Source organism: Platichthys flesus, chromosome 4 (genome assembly GCF_949316205.1).
Source record: "Platichthys flesus chromosome 4, fPlaFle2.1, whole genome shotgun sequence".
NCBI lineage: Eukaryota > Metazoa > Chordata > Actinopteri > Pleuronectiformes > Pleuronectidae > Platichthys > Platichthys flesus.
The window spans coordinates 18,795,916-18,815,646 of NC_084948.1; the positions used below are offsets into that span (position 1 = coordinate 18,795,916).

The 19,731-nt window shown below is 43.2% G+C and overlaps 1 protein-coding gene across 3 annotated transcripts in view; it reads left to right on the top strand.

Moving 5' to 3' along the window:
- Positions 1-6,094: 6,094 nt before the first annotated feature.
- Positions 6,095-19,731, top strand: part of cux1b (cut-like homeobox 1b) — a 62,191-nt gene continuing 48,554 nt past the window's right edge. For all 3 annotated transcript variants that reach the window (XM_062386693.1, XM_062386691.1, XM_062386692.1), the window contains exon 1: positions 6,095-6,235. In XM_062386693.1, coding sequence (XP_062242677.1) covers positions 6,173-6,235 — 63 coding nt within the window. In that variant the 5' untranslated portion in view covers positions 6,095-6,172. The remainder of the gene's footprint in view (positions 6,236-19,731) is intronic.

The following is a 19,731-nucleotide window of genomic DNA, read 5'->3' on the forward strand; positions in this document are numbered from 1 at the left end:
TAAACTCACACTGAATGAAATAATCCATCAGATCTTTTCGGTTGAGTGTTGAAAACTTCAGGTATTAAAACACACACACAAATCCCCCCTCTGGTCCTAATACAAACGCTACGCAGGCCTCTCACCACCAGGTGTCTCCATACACAAGCACAAAGCAGCCTGTGGAGTGCAGTGAAATTAGGACTCATCATCTCCAAACATACATGTTTAATTTGTCCAATGAATAAACATTTCAGCTGGATATTAGTCATGCAGCGGCGAGGCTTTGAAAAGGTTTGTCTCTGATGTTTTATTTATCAGCTATGACCCAGCACAGCAGCTCCCTCTAACCAGAAATTGTTAATGTTAATAAATGATTCAGTTTTAATTTGGTGCTCCAACCTAAACAAATAAGATGAGGGGGGAACAAGCCCTGCGATAGTGACACTACCTGTGTAAAAATGGATCAGCTGCCCAGGTTGTTTGCCTGCGTGTGGATGAATTCTGATCAGAAACTCGTGAAAAAATGATGAGACGAGAGGGCCGGAGATGCTGCAACTGTGTCTGGAGTGAGAGCTCTGGTGGGCAGGAAAAACACGCTGTGACTGGGACAACATTATTTCCCCCCACAGACACACAAGTATGTCATGAAGTCTGAATGTGAGTGAAGAAGAAAAAGAAGAAGGGGGGGTAAAAATGGCAGACAAGGAGGAGTGGGAGGAGATGAAGCAAGAAGCATGTGTGTCTTCTTCTCCACTGGGTCCTCCTCCTTCCTGTTACATCCATTCACTTTTCTGCACCGTGGAGGAGCAAAAAAAAAAGAAGAAGAAGAAAAGCATTTCTTTGTGTATGCTGGTGTGCGTGTGACTGGTTATCCCCATAAGAGGTTTTGTATTCTTTCTGCATTATTTATCCTCCCTTTCATCTGAACAGTTCTATTTTCAGCCGATCATTTAATGTCCTGCCCGGGGTTATCTTGTGTTGGGAAGAAACACAGCAACTCATAAGTTATGGATACATGCTGAGGATCCACATTATACACACACACACACACACATACATGTCTTTCCTCCGAGGTGACTGAGGTCAGGAAATGACACAACGAAGAAGGAGTCTTGTTTGTCTTCTTCCAGTTCAGCTTTTTAATTGTTTTTAATCCTACGCAGCATTAAAGAATGCAAATGCTGCTGGAAAGTGAGCTATAATTAAAGCTGAGCTGATTGGTGATATGGTGACATTTTGTTCGGCTCAAATTACAGCCGTGGAGGGGCACAATGCTTGGCATTTATGTTCGCTTCATCCTTTCTTCCTCTCCCTCGTGCAAAAAAATAACTTTTTTGTTGATGTCGTGCTTTGCCATTTGCTGTCGCAGAAAGAAGGATTGAAAGGAAGAAAGAAAGAATGAAAAAAGAAAACAGTCTTGCTATATTTCATAACGGCCTTGGGAGCAATCTTTTAATGATAGATTGATTGAGAGAGGGAGAGAGGGAGAAAGATAGAAAAACATTCCCTTTAGATTTCCTAATGGCCTTGGAAGCCATCTTTGGGTGATAGATAGAGAGATAGATAGATAGATAGTCTAACTTCATTTAACTTTTTGTTTTTATTATTGTTTCCACATGTTTTACATTTGTATTATTTTGTTCTTTGTTTTTTTTAATCTATATTAGGTGCACACAGGATATTGCGCATCTAAAACACTGCACAATATCCTGTGTGCCATGTGTTCTTTTTGACTTTGATTCAACTTTCATACACTAACCTAGAGTAGCACTATTCGTTTTGTTGTGTTTTTTGTCGATTTCTGTTTTTTTATTGAAGGAACTTTAAATAATACTGCACTTAAGAATGATGACACACAAACTGTATATTTTGTATATCTTTTGCCCATTTTCCAGATTTGTGTTTACTTCTACCCTGCTGCCTCTGAAAGGTGATGACAGCGTGTATCACTGCGCATCAGTGTTTTTCTGGGTGTGTGAATCATACCAGCATGGAGAGGAGCATTCAGTTGTTGATGGGACCCCCAGGTCTTCACTCATCTTCCCTATTGATTTTCTCTTGCCTTCCTTTTTGCACTCCCAGGGGACGGGATGTCTCAATTGGTCCCGGCCTGTAAAGGAGAGCGTGAGCGATAGAGAAACCGATAGAAGACGAGGGAAAGAAAAAAAGAGAGAGAGAGAGTGAGAGGGGGGAAAAAGCACACAAATGAAGGGAGCTAGGACGTAGAGGAGGAAGAGGCAGGAGGGGCCTGCGGGCGCCCCGATCACTGAGGCCCTCTCTGACCCCTGACCTTGATCATGACCTCTGAGGTTACCCCAGAGGTCAGAGGTTGTGTGAAAGTGCCACTGCGGCGATTCACTCCACTGCTGGGTGATGATGATCTTATACCGCCTCCCCAGCCTGTCTGACATGATCAGTGTTGCTCTCCGCCCGCAGCTCCCAAGGGCCACACATCCATCTCTAACCTGGCCACAAAAGGCCCACTAAAAGCACCTTACAGGCAGAGTCAGTGAGGAGGAGGGACACAAACAGAGAAAAAGAGGGAAAGCTAAAGGACAGAAAGGCTGTTTTATTCTTTTTTTACCATGTAGTTCAGTCAGGGTATAAGATCTTTTTTTTTATATAGCAGCACTGACACAAAGAACATGTGTTTATATTACTCTGTTAAAACTTCAACTAAACATACTGATCGGATGAGGTTCCATTTAAATTTGAGAGCCTCACGTTCCTCCTGCTGTCCTTGTCATGAGCAATTCATGCCATTTGTTCTGCTCTTTAATTTTACAATATAGTGTAATAAAATGAAAAGAGGAGGGGGGGGGGGGGCACAAGTCATTCATGCCAGACATGCACAAGCATCTATAGCAGGAACATGATAATTTGTAGGTGGATTGATAGCTTGGTCTCTTACCTGTTCCGACTTATACTGCAGACCTCCCGCTGCTTCAAAGTAAACCTGAGCTGTGTGTTCAAATGCAGGTTTGACAGTATAAAATCAAAAGATTATAAATGGTCTCAACAAAGACTGCAATCAAATATTTTACCAAATTAAGTTGTTATTTTACTGAATAAAATCTAATCGAATTTCTGTGTGAAGCAGCGTATTATTAAAGGTTTTAGCTGAAAGATTTCTCCTGTTTGTTGCCTGATTTGGATCATGTTCAAACACAGTTCAAGTTGAATCGGTCACCATGATGAATTATGGGCTCTACCTTTTACCCTGTTAAGGAGTTTATGTTTTTTTGCGAGCAAATTACCAAAAAACTTGTAGATGGATTACCACAAAACTAGTCTGGTATGGGTCATAAAAGAACTTATTAAATGTTGGTGTGGTTCTGGATCAGGGGGCAGATCCAGGAATTGTTTTATATCACTTTATTTAACATTGAGAGATACCCCATATTTAATTGTTGTTGAGATTTTCACAGATTCCCAGAATCATTCATAGATCTTGATGGAAAAAATCAAATTAAATTGAATTGAGAAAAGCAACCACATTATCCCGTCAATATTTTTTCATTCAGAGTGACAGAATGATAACGTGTACCAGCCGGGTAATATTACTGAGGGGGTTACAATGCCCTGGGTTGAATAATCTTATACAAATATTTCTAGATACAAATGCCATCAATCTTATAGCTACTTTCAGATGTTATCATGGATTGATAAAATAGTGTTGAGTACTTTCAGTTTTTATAAGCCATAACAACCTTGCGGTTACAAAAATACATCATGTTTGTTTTAGTTGTGTGTTTCATGTGTGTGAATGTCTGATATAACTACAACAACGCATGATAGAAACAGAGCTGCTCAGCTGGTGTGGATTATCAGAGACCTGTTATTCTGGTTGGGCTTAATGACAGGTAGAATCACAAGACAAGCAGGGTGAACCATGGAAACACAGATACACATGGTGGAAACCGGAATAGAGATGAGGGGATTAAACACACAGATCTATCAGTTCATTAACACGTCTATTCAGCAGAGTATTTATCACACGCAGTATCTTAGTGCAGATCGATCGCTCCTTTAACAGTCGTCTTAAAGAAAAACACAACATGGTTACAATGGCAACTAATCATGCAAAAAACAAATATGATTAATGCATTTTTTCATAATGATTTTTCAAAGCATCTCTCCCAGCTTGAGGGATTGAATGCAAAGTGAGTCGGTACATTTTATTAAAAGCTTGTGCCTGGGTGTGAAGGGAGATTTAAAGACTTTAATTCACTGCATTATGTCTATAAATGAAGTATAAAATAAGGCAAAACCACTTAGGCTGCATGTCAGCCGAGCACTGAGCGCCATTCATACTGAGGGAGGAGGGAGACGCAAAATCAAATCACGTAATGACCTGCAAGTTGAGCTGATTCAAAGCACTAAAATGGCCACCTTTGTATCCCAAGCAGCGAGGCCTCATTATCTATGGCAAATTCTCATGTTATTTTAAGTGAAGGTAATTCAAGTGCAGTGGCTGCAAAGAAATGAAAATGATTGGGGGGGAAAGGAAAATAAAAGCTATGGAATATTTTTGGCAAAGTTGGAGCTGATACAATGGGTGTAGGGTCCAGAGCTCGACAGTGTGACTTCAGGCGTGGACTTTCCACTCATCCAGGCCTCGCAACGTGCTCGACGAGTCAAATTTAGGAAGCCACAAAGTGCTAAAAATGAAAACAATGTGCACAGCAGATGTGTTAACCTGATAGACCTGTGCAGCCGGGCTCTGGCATGGAGGCAGAAGCTAAGGTGAGAGTTTTTAAGGTGGCCGTATACAGCTTGACACAGGAATTACGAGTACTCCCTGTATACAGTGAAATTATACATTCTTTGCATATCCCTCCGAGGCACATCCACACACTGAGGGGGTCAGAGGACATGGCCAGCAGGAGGGACGCCTCGGGAGCAGCCAGGGTTCAGTGCGTCGCTCAAGGTCACTTCAGGGAAAGATACGTATGCACACTGACACTGTAACCACCGGGCTGCCCCTGCTGCATTAATGACTTGACTCGATTAACAACACAGCTATCTGATTTGATTTACTAATCTGTTTAATAAGTGTCTTGCAATAGGAAGCCTTAACTGACAATATCAGGCTTATACTCTCTTAATCTAATAGTTGTAGAAAGAAAAAATCATGAACCGGGGAAAATTCCCTGTGTCAAATCGAAGTCCACTCCACCTTTTACCAATTCTTTAGATGGCCAAGTTCAGCAGGTCCTCTACAGCGAAGCTTTGTTGCATATGCATATAACAGTTGTATTTTTTGAATTGAATGTTTTGTCTTACTGGTTTGTTATATTTGTAGTTTGGATAATTTAATCGTAATGTTGCAATTTCCCTTCTGATCAGTAAAGTATCTATCTATCTATCTATCTATCTATCTATCCATCCATCTATCTAATATCAATTTGTCTACTTTTAGATTTTATTATATTTTGTGAAATTGTAACTCATATTCTACTAAACATCTTTCCTTGGGTCTTAACTTTTACTTGTAAAAATACAAAAAAAACTAGAAACAAACTCCAGGGAGGCGATTTTCATAGATATATGTGATGTTTTTTGTTGGAGCGTAACATAACAGTCAGCATTAGTTTAATGTTTTGATAAAATCCATGTGGTTACATTGAAAAGAAAAAACAAGGACATTCTAATATCTAATTCTGTCATTTGTTTAATTTGAACGAACATTAATTGTTGATAGAAACAAATCATTGGATATTAAATCCTCTTCTGGCACACACGTCATAGGAAACTGGTCCTGAATTCAATGCTTCCTTGGTGGGATTTCTTCTTATTTTTTTTACATATGGCTTCCAAGTAGCCTGCTGGCATTTATTCTGTGTGATCTTTGCTCTCCTGCACAACACATGACAAACCGAGCTGAGACACAGAAAACCTGGCGCTCGGGTACTCGAGCATTCCAACGTGATAAAATCGAGTTATTTAAAAACCAGCTCGCTTATTTACCTGTAATATCACAGTGTTGATAAAATGCTATTTAAGCAATTATAATGGCGTTATTAAGGCAACACTCCCGCGCGTAGACTCCGTTCCGCACGCCAGCTGTTGCCGGGGTGAGCGGTGGGAGTGGTCCGGCCCGGGTGTTCCGGCCGCCCGGTCCTCTCCACTGAACTCCAACCCCCGCGCTCTCTATCAGCATCTCATTCCTGTCTCAATATGTCTCAAGATGGCGGCCAATGCAGGATCGATGTTTCAATATTGGAAGCGCTTTGACTTACAACAACTACAGGTCAGTTCCGCCTCTCTTTACACCGTCTCCCTCCCGCTCGCCTCGCTCTCCCCGTCCGCCTCTCCGGCCGCGGTTCGTGGTGCCTTTTTCTCCGGCGGCCGCCTCGTTCCGTGTTTCGGAAGGAGAACCCAAGACCTCTTCCTCGCATTGATGAAAGTGGCTCTCTCGCTGATCAGAAATTGATCCTCTTTGTTCAATTCAACATCGATCGGACACTGCGACTGGGCAACGCCGGGGCGACGCCGCGGGGATGCGCCGCGATAAAAACAAAACGGCGGCGCTTCTTTTTTTTTATTTGGTATTTGTAGCCGCGGAGCCGCTCGTCTCGCTGCCTTTTATTGCGTGTTCTTCAACTTTTACCGGAGCGAGTAGCCGTAGTTAGCCCGACGCTGTAGCCGCGGTGAGGTGGGCTCATTTAGGCGAGAGGAGAAAAAAGAAGTGCGACTCATTATACGGTGGCGCTGTGGTGACACCAGACACCAGCGCAGACACACGACAGCTTGTTTTCGGTTTTATTCTGACACACAAATGTGAAGTTTACTCCGGCGACAATGAAAACATTAGCAACCTTATCGGCTAGCGGCTTTTCCGGAGCAGTTATATCGAAGTGGTGTCCGTGATCGTGGTTCATCAACTCGGCCGTTTTATTTTTTTTGTCGGTTTCCTCTCGTCTGACGGCAATTATACACACACAGCTTTTCCCCCCCTTCCAGTACAGACATTGCCACGTCTGTGGAAGTGGACGGGACAGCGTTTGTTGACGCGATCGCACGAATATAAATAGTAGAAACGCGAGCGATCGTGACCTTGTTGGGTTTTTTATGATGAACTCCGGCCGCACGCACGCCACTAATCTCGGCGTGCACGGCAGGAAGATCAACGGCACGGGGAAGGGACACGAGTGTGTGTGTGTGGAGGGGAAATATTGGGGCCTGTGTGAATATAGCCCGTGTACATTATAGAGCCTGTATGACCCATCACAAGACGCGCAGACAATGGCACTGTTGTGTTGTTGTGTTTTTTTTTTCCTCTTTCCCCTCTGCCGTGGCATTTAACGCGCATTGCTGAATTTCAAATCACAATTTATGAATATTAGTATCCGTCGTCATTAACATAAGATTGCATTATGCAGGCTGCACCCCCTCACCCACCCCCCAACCCCTATCCACAATTGTTCATACATTATTTTGTGGCTCGCACGGGGGGCTTGGGATTTAAACTTTTATTTAGGTCATGATGCCCCTATGACTGTGGAGACAAAAGGACAGTGAGCAAGTCTTCCCGGCGTGCTTTGTGTTGCACTTATGCCACATCACCAAGGCTCCACTTCTCCTATTTATTTGATCCTGTTTGGTCCTCCTACTCGTGCCCCCTTGTTCATGCATTATGTAAAACATTTCAGACTGCTTTCTCTTTTTCTTTCCTGCACTATCTATCGCCCACCCCCTTCCTGCCACCACCACCCCCTCCCCAATCTTTCTCTCCCTCTCCCTCACCCCCTCCTCCTCCCATCCTTTTTTCATTTTTTTTTTCTTCCTCCTCTCTGGCCCTTCACCCTGCTTTCACCCATTTCGCCCTGTTTGAACTGGTGCGAGTGAGTGTGTGTGAATTTGTCTGAGATCAGTCCCTTTTATGTGTGTGTGTGTGTGTGTGTGTGTGTGTGTGTTCGTAGATTGACTGCCAGCGTGGACAGTGAAGGCACTGCCAGCAGCCAGGACATGAAAAATGCATCGCATAAGTTTGTGATAAGGCCCTGGGTAATTATGGCAAAGGCCCCTATCACAAGCGATTAGTCAGGACAGTGAATCTGAGCGTGTGCAAAAAGGCTGGCGGTTGGCAGGCCTGTCTGCAGGATAGGAATCAGTCGGAGCTGGTGTGTGGTGTGATGTGTGTGTACGTGCGTGTGTGTGTGTGTGTGCGGAACTGCTCAGAACATTCACTGTCTATTATTGATGACATCTTATTTACTCTCCCTCCCACTGAGAGGCTCCTAGAGGAAAGCCTTCAGAGGAGAACCTTTTTTTAATCCGTTTTTTGAGGATAATGTGAGGTTAGCATGATATGATCACCGTCTGCCCGTGGCCCTGTCAGCCAATTGTGTTCTAATTTCCGTCTTCCTTTGCGATCGAACGGACAGCGTGCACTTAAAAATCACAGTCTGTTTTGTGTACGCGAGAGACACCAGCAAAGGAATGTTTTTTTTTTTTTGGGGGGGTTTCTTTTGATGATGAAAATCCAACCCAACCTAGTTGTCAGTAGCTTTAAGCCATTGTAACGTCTATTCCTCAGGCTCCAACTGCTGATGTTCATTAAAATCTTATTTGATCAGTGTGTCCTATTCCCTGTGTAAGAAACTAGCTAGGTGGTTGTTACAGGACAGAGAGTGCTTTGAAACAGCACAGCGAGCCGTTAACTTGTCTTCTCTGCGTGATTTTTTTTTCTCCTCTTTCCTCCCCCCCACCACTACAAACACAAATGGGTGCAACAGTGATGCTTTTAGCAAGGTCTTGTACACTTGCAAAATGGATCAGTGATTCAGAGATGATGGCAGGGTGACAGTGAATTACAGATGGAGGAGGTTTTAACGTCTGTAATCCCTGTTCGTCCATTACAGAGTTGAGTTTCTTTAGAGGGGATCATCACTCTTCTCTCCTGTTGTTTTTTCTCTCTCTCTCTCCTTTTTTTTTTCTCTTTTTTTTTTTGACCCAGTCGAGCAGTTTTCTGGAACATCGTGTTTCTACTTGAGAGCGATGAGAAATTGCGCTTCATTACGGGAGAGCCATAACAAGATATGAGTGTGTAGCTGAGTCTAAACCTATACTTTTTATGTAAGCTTGGGAAATTAAGACCAGACCTCGCTGCTCCACACAATCTCCAATTTAGGCCCTAATAGCCTGCATCTCACCTCATAACATTTCTCGGAAGAAAGCACCCCAGAGCCATTTTGAAAAATAGTTCACTAGTGGACGGCTAAATAGTGACTTGGAGGAAAGCGGGTCTAGATCTTGTTCTTGTTCACCACCTCCTAATGGGTAAATTTAGGAAAAGGCTTTTGTAAGCTGATCCCAGGGCTGTGGTCAGTGGCAACCTGAGTGGTTTAAATCTCTCAGCGACTGGCCCGCTGTTGTCTGCAGGAGTTTTAGTGTTAATTTATGAGCTGGTTGTCTGAACTCAGTGGTGGGATATTTTTACCCCTCTGTTGCTGCACAGGCTGGGGGGAGCATGGAGGAAGGGGCATCACGTCATGCTTTTACTGTAGCCAACCAGTTCTCTGCCCAGTGACAAAACCTGGCATTGGGACTAAGGTTTCACTGTGTGTCGTTGGGTGGTGAGCGGCTAAGCGTGAGTCAGAAAGAGGGATGAGTGCATGTCAGGTCTTTTGGTCTGCCCTCAGTCCTCCTCGGTCGGGACTCTTGTCATCCTACTTTGTAAGAGGTTACCGTCCATCCTTACGAAGGTTAACCTCCGTACCACTGAGAAGAATGTGCGGCATTCATAAAACCGTTAAAAAAGTTTTCATACACCTTATCAGTGACTAATTCTCAGCAGAGGCCCATACTCCCCCAACTCCTCAGCGGTTTAGTGCACGTCACTCTCGGCTCAGTCTTAACCCTCCCTCTGCTTTGAGTGTCTGAGAGTCTACACCAGTTTATCTGATTTGATACAATAAGTAAATGCATCGCACATTTCACGACAGACAGAATCTGAATACTTAATAGAACTTTTTGATTTTATTTGTGTGTTTTAAAGGAAATTTTGATCAATGTCATTTGATGTTTGAACAAAACATAAAATAGCACTTAAGAGACGTCTAAAAATAGTGAGACCCAAACAGATGGAGACAGTGGCTCTTAATTCAGGCTTTATTCAGAAGTGTGTGACAGGCTTCCTTCCATTAGTTTAAATAAGAATAAAACATGAGACAGGTTTCAGCATATTTAACAACTGCTCAGCCTCATGATGCTAAAGGTGAGAAAAAATACTGGAAATATTCTAATATAAAATGATTTAACTCATCAATAGTTTTCCTGATCACAATTTGTTTTTATTTCCTTTTATAAAGTTGATAATATTTTGTTGCAGGTTATTGAATCATTTCTGTTACACCACAAAGACAACCAGTACGGTCACTGTCGTGTCTCCCACCACTTCAAAATGTATTGTCACAACTACGAGTTATTATGAGCACTTAATAATTAAATTTACAGTATTCCTCCACAGGCCAGTTGTGTACACAACAGCATTACAGAGCTGCCTACTGCCTATGTGAAAAAGTCTGTAACTGGCTTCTGTCAAAGCATATTTACTGCTTTCACTTAATTTAATAACTTTTTACTTTTTAATATTCTTGAAACATACTGAGACCGAGAGGTGACATTTTCAGGGTGGAGAGCAAGCAGGCTGTAATGTAAAGAGTTTTTTTTAAGTATCATCATTGCTTCTATTTCTATTAAGATCTATTCCCAAAGCTATGAATTTTGCCACAAAAGCCTCAGATTTATCCTGTACTCTCTCTCCTAATTTTTCACTTGAAGAAGTTAGAGCTTTGGGCAAAAACAGCCATGGAAGGATTTATAGTCTTAGTTTATATACAGCGTGTGGGATATCGAGCTTGTGATATTCTTTTATACACAATTGACTCATTTTGGTCTTTATGACGTCCCCCCCCCCCGAAAATATATATATATATTTTGTGTTATTAGGACATTTATTTCTATTAAAGTCAAATTTCCAAAATACCTGCATTTTGCTCACACCATGAACCTTTCCAACTACACACGTTTATCGCTTTAAATAAATCATACAAATAAAAATGTCTTTAGGGGCGGTGTGACAGCCAATATTTTTAGGTATTTTATGTCTTGGCTTACTGTGTCAATACCTAAATAACATTTTATTAATTTGGACCATGTGTGTGGTTCGATCTCTCTGCAGGCTGCAGGGTGAGCTGCATTTTTACAGCTGGAAATCGGTAACTCACCCCCCTTTTTTATTGTGCATCAAAATGTAATAGAAATAAATATTTAATGTGCCTCATAATCAGCCCCAAATCTTGATGTATTGTCTTCATGTTCCGCATCGCTGAAAGGTAAAATGCTACAATGTAACGACACAGACAGAACCTCCACCCTACGACCAGTAGCAAGAACACAGGGGGCAGTTTCCAGAGACCTATTTTCAAGTGGCAGGCATTATTTACAGACCCACTTGGAGTCTCTCACCTACAGCATCATAGAGTTTCACCGTATCTCATGACAGAAGCATCCATTATTCCGCTGCTCTGTATTCCAGCAGAGAGAGCATGGGCTTCGGTGACTGGACACTTCTCTTTAGGCTCCCCTGGGAATATACAGGCTGTTTCCACTTGTGAGTATCAGGAGGCTGCCCACTTTATTTGAAAATCAAGCGTACACTTGAAACAGTGCCTCAAAGGCCGATGTAATCTTGTATTGTGATATTAAGCCCCGGGTTTTCAGTAAACAAAAATCTTGCATTCCCAAGGGACCATAGATGTCTGTTCCTGTTCAGGGATGACTGTTAATGTAAGAATGCACACACACACTGTGAGGTGCAGAACATCCTCACATATTCATCAGAACAATCAAATCACACACACCAATGCTTCCTTTTTTACCTTTCCACTTTCATGACTTTATCCATCCTACCTTTGTCAAGCTTTATTTCAAATTACAACTCTCGGTTAAATTTGCTATTTTCAGAGATATGACTTCGGACTCAACATGTTTTCATGACTGTAGATGGTTTTAGATAACTAGCAAAAAAAATCTCAATCAATTTATCAATCATTTGTGTCTATAAAGGTCCAAAAATAGTAAAAATCATCAAACCCATGCCATCAAATCTAAGAAACATCTTCAGTTCACAATTGTATGAAATGCAGAAAAGCAGAAAATCTTTGGTTGAGAGGCTGGAACCAACGACTGTTAGGCAGTTTTACATGAAGTCATTACTAAAATGTTTAATTACATGTCAAAATTGTTGCTGATTGTTGGTCATTTGAGTAATTTATTTTATATTCCAGATAATAATATAATCCATCATTCTTTACCATATTTTCCACTCTCCAGAGTCTTTTTAAACACGCAGTACATGAGGATTGGAGAGAAGTGGGGGAAACCAAAGAAATATGTGGTGAAACTTTGAGTAATGACAACTTGGGTTAAAAACTGGCGTAAAACAGCCGTAGAAATCTGAGCTGTTAGAAACCGTTTGATTGCCTGTTAAGCTGCAGATTTGTGATGAACCAACAAGCACAGAGACTTCCAGTATTTTGAAGAGTTAAACAAGACGTTAACATGGAAATATAAACAAAGGCAATGGCCCAGAAAATGAAACTGAGTCCCGTTTCCACAAGGTCCCACATATGTGATAATTTAGACCCACTGCAGACCAGACGGTCACACACTGGGGGCCAGTGTTCGAAACTTTTTTGACAGGTTTGGCTCGAGTGCACCGCTGAGCTTGGAGCTAATGCCATGCTTCATTTTGTTCCACAAACGCCACCCACTGCCCGCTGAAATTTGTTTCAGCAGCAAAGACTCCAAGCCCTCCAGCGTCTGGTGTAGACAAGCTTTTGGTGAGCCACTTGCCCTACCTATTTTAGTGTTGTTTATCTCACTGTTATCAAGGAGTCTGGGCTAAATAAGGCCTGAGGATGCTTCTGTGCAGGCCTTACCCCACCTCAACTCATGACTCCAGTATCAGTGTCCTGTTAGATCATTGACCATAGGTATTGAATTCTAATAGGCCTATTGGTAGGTCCTAATGGCCCATGTATTGAATTATGATATTGGCAAAGGCTGAGGGCCTCAGGATTGAATTATGATATTGGTGCGCTGCAAGCTAATGGTTCTTGGTATTGAATTATGATATTGGTGCACTTTGATGGTGTAGGGACTGAATTATGATATGGCTTGCTATCTGCTAATAGCTCACTCTGTGTAATTTTCAATGTCAATCATGGGTTCAGTTGCTAGATCCATCAACGGCCTTCAGGCTCAACACATCAGTCACAAAGATGGGAATAGCCTTAGACCTTAAGCAGTACTTCTCACTCTACTTTCTGTTGTTGCGCTCTCCCATTTCACATGCTTCTGGCTGTCTTTGGTCTGTCTTCAGAGTTTGAGATTTTTCTTGTATGAATTTTATTATTTAAAATAAGTAGTAGAATTCACTTTTACCTGATAAGTCAGTACGTTGATTATAAAACTCTCTTGCACTAGTTCTATTGACTCATTGTATTAAGGTAGTAGCTGGTATTTTTCTCTTATCGGAAGTACTTGCATGTAACCTTGCAGCTATAAAAGCAATAAATGTTGGATGTTTTAATAATAAGCCACCAGCAGTTTACAGATGTTAGATTAGCCAAAGACTGCCATTGATTTTCAGGTCTTTGTTCATTGGCCAGTCAGTAACTCTGCGTGGATTTGGCATTTTAATACACCGCCTTGTGTTATAAGAAGCCTAATGTTAAAGTAATGGAATTGTAATGGCTCTGAATAGCAGCTAACTTCATTTCTGTAAGTGCCCACACCTTTGCAGTGTTTATGTTGAGCTTGTTCCCATTTTGGTAGTTTAAAAGCAACCAGAGCTGTGATGGTCCTGCTGCCAGCTCACAGAGTAAATGGACGGCCTGCTTCTGTGTCAGCCCTCTAAAAATAACACAGACGGCCGGCTGGGCTCAGCAGAAAACTACCGCCGATTATGATGATTCAACTACCCTGTATTCACAGGTGCGTGCATGTGTGGTTGGATGGGGGTGGGTTATGCTTAACAAATCGTTCTCCCTTCAGTACGGTATTCACTGATTTAGCTTTATGTCATAGTTTGGTAAAACTTTGCTCAGTCGGTCAAACTTAGAACAAAAGTCTGCATCGTTTACCACACTCATTTAAATTCTACTGGAAATCAGATTAAATAGTTTTGACTATCAGTGTCCTGCTGTAATAGCTGCACTAGCTTTGCCTAATGTAAAAGTGAAATTCTAATAGCAGGTCCATGGCTTTGTCCTGAGGAACATGGGACGTTGTATACAAATGACGCAGACCTGTATCTGTTAAATTCATTGAGCATCCTCAGACGGCATCTTAACCTCTCCCTGATCTTTGACCCGAGCAGCTGTCTGACTGGGGCCAGGGTTCAGAGGTGGTCTGACACTGCAGACCCCTGTGTGACCCGGGCTGTCTGACTGGTCTAACCTTTAGAGCTAACAGATGATGACTTCACCATCTGTCTTGCCTTTAACAGGTCTAGCCTCCTTGAACTTGAACTTGTTTTTACTTGGTGAGATGGGAAAAAACAACAACTTACGAAAGCAAATTGTCTCACAAGAAGACAAAGAAGTTTATCTCTGGTTATGTATTTGTTTTATTTTTAAAGGATGACCAAATGTGAATTAAAAGTTTCTAAATTGAAATTCTATGTTTACTTATTGTGAGTTCCGGCCGACTTTTTGTTTGGCCCAGTTTAAAAGAATAAACTGGATGTACCTTGCTATGGTCTGTTACTCGCCGTCTCCGTTTTTAAAAGTGAGAGTTGTCCTCTTGAGAAAGGGGGGAGGGGACTGTGTGTTTAGTAGACACAGGCTCATCCGCTGACTGCTGTCTGACCCTGAGTTCAGCGGTATGGTTATTAATAGGCCCAGAGGCCTCAACTTCCAGGAGGCCCTCTGATCAGCTCCAGATGTGGAATGAGAAAGGACAATTCTACATTAGCCTATCCATGTTTCACATGAAGCAGAAAGTGGGGAGATAGGCATTTGGCGAGACTGATAAAGTGTGAGGGAGGGAGGAAGGGAGGGAGAGGAGACCTTTCCACAGCAGGAGTGTGTTTAGTGAGTCTTTGTTTTCATGTGTGTATGTTTTTTTCGTTTATTACACTCTGCCCTTAGACCAAAAGACCATAAAAACGTATGGCATCACCATGGTGACCATAATAACTACCTATAAAACAGCGTGTAAACTGTGAAATAAGACAAACAGACCAGAACAGCCCTGACTGGCTGGCTGGCTGGCTGTTTCAATGGCTGCCTTCCGCCATAAAACTATTTGAGAGCCAGACTGAAGGAATGCCTTGGAGGCTGCTGTGGCTGTCACGACACATGAAAGGATTAGGCTCTGTGTTTTATCTCCTCTTTATCTGATGGTAATGGATAAGCTGAGTGTAGCCTATCATCTGACGCTTGGGCAGGGGGTTTGATGTTTTAGTAGGGTGACGGTTTGTTGAGTTGACCGCTTTGGTCTATTGATTGCTGTTTGATGGTTTTGATATGTAGGCTGTGTGGAACAGGTCAAGTCTTTTATGCATTGAAGGCTCCAAATAGCTTTTAGCTGTCCTTCACTCCCCCCATTACTCTAGTGGTTCGTTTGATGTTTGGATCAATCAATAGAAAGAGCCTGAGCTCTTACACATGCGCCATCCTACTTCCCACCAAGCTCAATTCCTCTGCCTTCATTGTGCAGGCTTTATATCACATTCTCTCAACACAGAATAAATGATATAATTACAACCCATTACTTAGCCTAACGCAAACTAATTATTCTGTCATTACTGTAAGGATTAGCTATGCTCATTCTCCCCTTCTCACTGTGTTTCTCTGCCTTTCCTCTCAGAAATCGTGCAAGCAGAGCAGAAAAGTCTTACTCATAAAGGCTGAGTAAGACTTAGCCCCGGGCCATGCACTGTTGACGTTGATCATATAGACCGTGGGTGTCAAACTCAGTCAGAAGGCAAGGCCATGCTAGAAAATAGTGACAGCATGTCGTGGACACATTAAATAGTCTGGATATATCTAACCTAATGGGGCATTTTGATTTACGTTGTTAATTTATGTGGGGATGTCAGTTCGCTGCTTTTATAGGCTGTGGCACGACTCATGCTGATGTGTCATCATCAGGCGTCTAGAAAATTACTGGAACAAAACTGATAGACAGAGCTAAATTAAACTGTGGAAAAAGGGGCATCATGCAGAGCTGGGCTTCAATGTACCCTAGGCACATGAGAGTGATGCACACTTTTTTATTGTGTCCTGTCACTGTGCCAAGAGCATGCAGCTTAAATGCATGTCTGCGTAAAGCCCAGCAAATCAAATAGGGCAAATTGAGAGCCGATCAAATCTCAGTACAACTTGCTCTATTGTTAAGGGGTCAAAGAGGCCGTAGATTCGAAAGCTCAATGCGAGTGTGATGTCTTCAACATTACAAAATTGCAAGCCTGTCTGTGACCCTGCCATTATCCACCAATGGTTACTTGTATGTGCAGCTGATATCATAAACTTTATAGTGGCAATGTTGCGTTGTACTATTGCTTGTAGGAGTCCTTGTGCCCTGTGTATGTGCTTCAGGCCTGGAGAGTCTCAGTCGTCTTCCAGACTTGATTAATCCCTATCGCCCCTCTCCATGATCGCAGTTTCCATTTTTTAGTCCGTATCTGTGCACTCATCCCCTCCCCAATCTCCTCTCACTGGCACAGAATAGCTTCCTGGCAGAATGGAGGCATTAATTCAGGGATGAGAGGTGTGATAGTCTCTCCCCTCTCTCTCTCTCCCTGTATCTCTGGGTCTCTCCCTCTGTCTCCCTCTCCCTGTATCTGTGCTCTGTTTGTAATGCGTGGCCTTTATCGTAGCTGAAACAGCTCACTACCCTCTGATCCTATCTCAGATCTCAATATCCTAGCCGTTCCACCCTGTAAACGCAGGGATGAAAAATCTTGCCCTTTCACCAATGCATTACACCCTAGCATATCGCTATACCCCTCTCCTCCCATTGCGCACTCCACACCACTCACCCTTTGTGACACAGGCCTCTGGCTAAATTCGAACTCAACAAAATGAGACCAAGTGAGCTGCACTTCCTCAATGCTGCAACAGTCTTAGCCTCATTATATTTGTATTTAGGCTCAGGCCAGGCCTCTGAAACCGTTTGTCAGACAATAGGTCGGGCAAAATAATGACTAGCTCTCAGTAAGCTTCAGGAGAGTTAAGGCTTGGATGTTGGGGAGATAAAACAACAACCAGTCTCTCGGCAGAGAAACATGGATCAATACGAACGAGGCTGTGGTGTAAAAAGGCTGTTTTTGATCCAGGCTTGCGTCAGCGGCAGTGAGGTGAGTCCTGACAGCTCCTGTGCTGTTGGTAGATATGGATCTGTGTTATAAAAAAAACGGAGCAAAACGCTCAGGGACCACAAGCATCTTGTTAGACTGTGGAGAGTGGTAGGCTGACCCCCGCCCCCAACTGCTCTGCACACAAACCCCGATGCACACACAGTTGCACGAATGGTGTGCACACAAAAAAAAGTGCTCAAACCTCAGTTGTCACAGTGAAACTATTGTGTTGGCTTGCGGTAAAGAAAACTTTGCGGCTTTGACTCCAGTGGCTGAGAGGAAAAGTAAAAGTGGAGATTCAGGAGGATGTGACTTGCTTCTTCAAACCCTATGTGGTTTGTAAAAAGCTTGTCTGCTGGCACATGTAAAAGTTCTGCACCCCGCTTTGTTGGCGGTAGGAAAGCAGACAAGCAGCCTGGATTGCAGTCTCTTATCTGTGCTGCTGTTGTGCTGTGTTTTGAGGGGGCGTGCCTGTGATCTGTGATCATGTACCGTGTCGCTGTAGCAAGCGTAGCTGCTGCTCCTGACTGAGCCGCCACACCATGACTCCACCTCCACACAGTTGCTTTGGCGTAGAGCAGAGTCGACCACATAGGGGGGTTGGAACGCTGCGAGGGAATATGGAGGGGGAGTTTGAAAGATAGAACTCGTTGATTTCAGATAAGACATCTTTCCAGACGCCTTTTTTCTGTTTACTATCACAACCACATAACAGCCTCAGACATGTCAGAGATAAAAGAAAAAGATTACCGACTGCACTGCCAGGACATAAATCCTCATTTCTTGCACATCTCTGCCAGAAACACTGTCTGTAAACGGATTCTCACCTTGTAATGAGCACAGAGAAGTTTTGTTTTAAAATATTACCCTCTTCCGCAGTGTGACTAACACACTGTTAGTGTTACAGAGAAGCAGTGAGTGTATTTTTGTACTACTCTTTCTATGCCCGGCCTGTGCTTGAGAGCGGTACTCCCATTAGATGAATGTGTAAAACATAGACCAAATGCAGAGCAGTTAACCTGGGCTGTGTTTGGACTGAAGGAGTAGTGGCAGACTACTTGGCATGTGTGCCTGCAGACCAGGAGTAAACAAAGTGTTTCTAGCAGTTACAGTCCCAATTACTCTGCGGGGAGTGAGATCTGAAGCGAATCCCTTGTGTGGGGTTCTGTGCTCGGTGTGCACTCCTGGTCACCGTGGCAGTGCAGACGGCAGCTGCAGATTGACATCACACTGTGTACATAACAATAACTTTGTTGTCATTCCACCCGCCTATCTGTCTCGGCATCGACGGAGCGTGAGGGCATAAGGAATTCCGTGAAGTTTTGATACCTCAATTAACGTGCGTCTGTCTCCTGTTATCTCGTTTAGTCTGCAGTCGATATGATTGGCATAATCAGACACGCCTGATTGGTGCCTCCCATTTAATTAATCAGTCTCACTGTATCATCACCTGTGGCTCATTAGAGTAATTAGAGAGAATTAGTCAGATAGAAGGCCTCTCTCTCCGCCGGCAGACGAGTGGAAGGAATTTCATTAGGAGAGACGAACACACACCGACGCACCGTACACCTTGGGTCTGACGGCCAGTGGTAATAAGATTTGTTTACCCGTGACCGTTATCGGTGATTAGTATTATTACCACAGTGTTGGGACGGAGAGATACTCATCTCCGCTTGGCCCGGCCTCCCCTCGTAGCTGCAAACAACGCTCCCCATGCCAAATTTCACTGGGCGAACATGTTAGCAGACTTCCTCTTTTGAAACCGGGTTCAAAAGAATGTGGAAAGACTGGGCTCCCCCAGTTACTGCCGCGGCCTGTGAGTGCATTCATGTGAGAGCACACGCGTGTGGAGCAGTGTGCGGGAGGCTTCTTGGCCAAGTCGGTGTTGAAGTCTCTCTAGGGACTGTTGGCAATCTGTTCCAATCGTCTTTACAGCTGACCAGACGACCAAATGAACCAGGACAGGGACTGCTGCTGTGGGCCAGTCCAGCCAAGCTAAGCAGAGCTGTTACAGCAATCACACAGACATTACAGCCCACTTAATGCTCCCCTGCACACACCATATTCCATCCTCTGTTTAACTAGACAGTGCAGTCATAACCAGCCCTATACAGATGTAAAAATAGTGCTGGAGTTAATGTTAGCGATTAAATTGATTAATTTGCCAGTAAATTAAACCGTTTTCAGATCAGAAGAGTAAAACAGCTCAAAATCTGGCCAACGAGAGTCAGTGTGTGTCCACCTCACAGACTGGGCCCTGAGGCCCAAACACAGTGGACCCCAGTTTCTTGTCATGACTTTAGTCATAGAGTGTAAAACATAGACTCCCTTTAGCAGCATGTGTTTGTTTTTGAATTACAGTTCCTCACTTG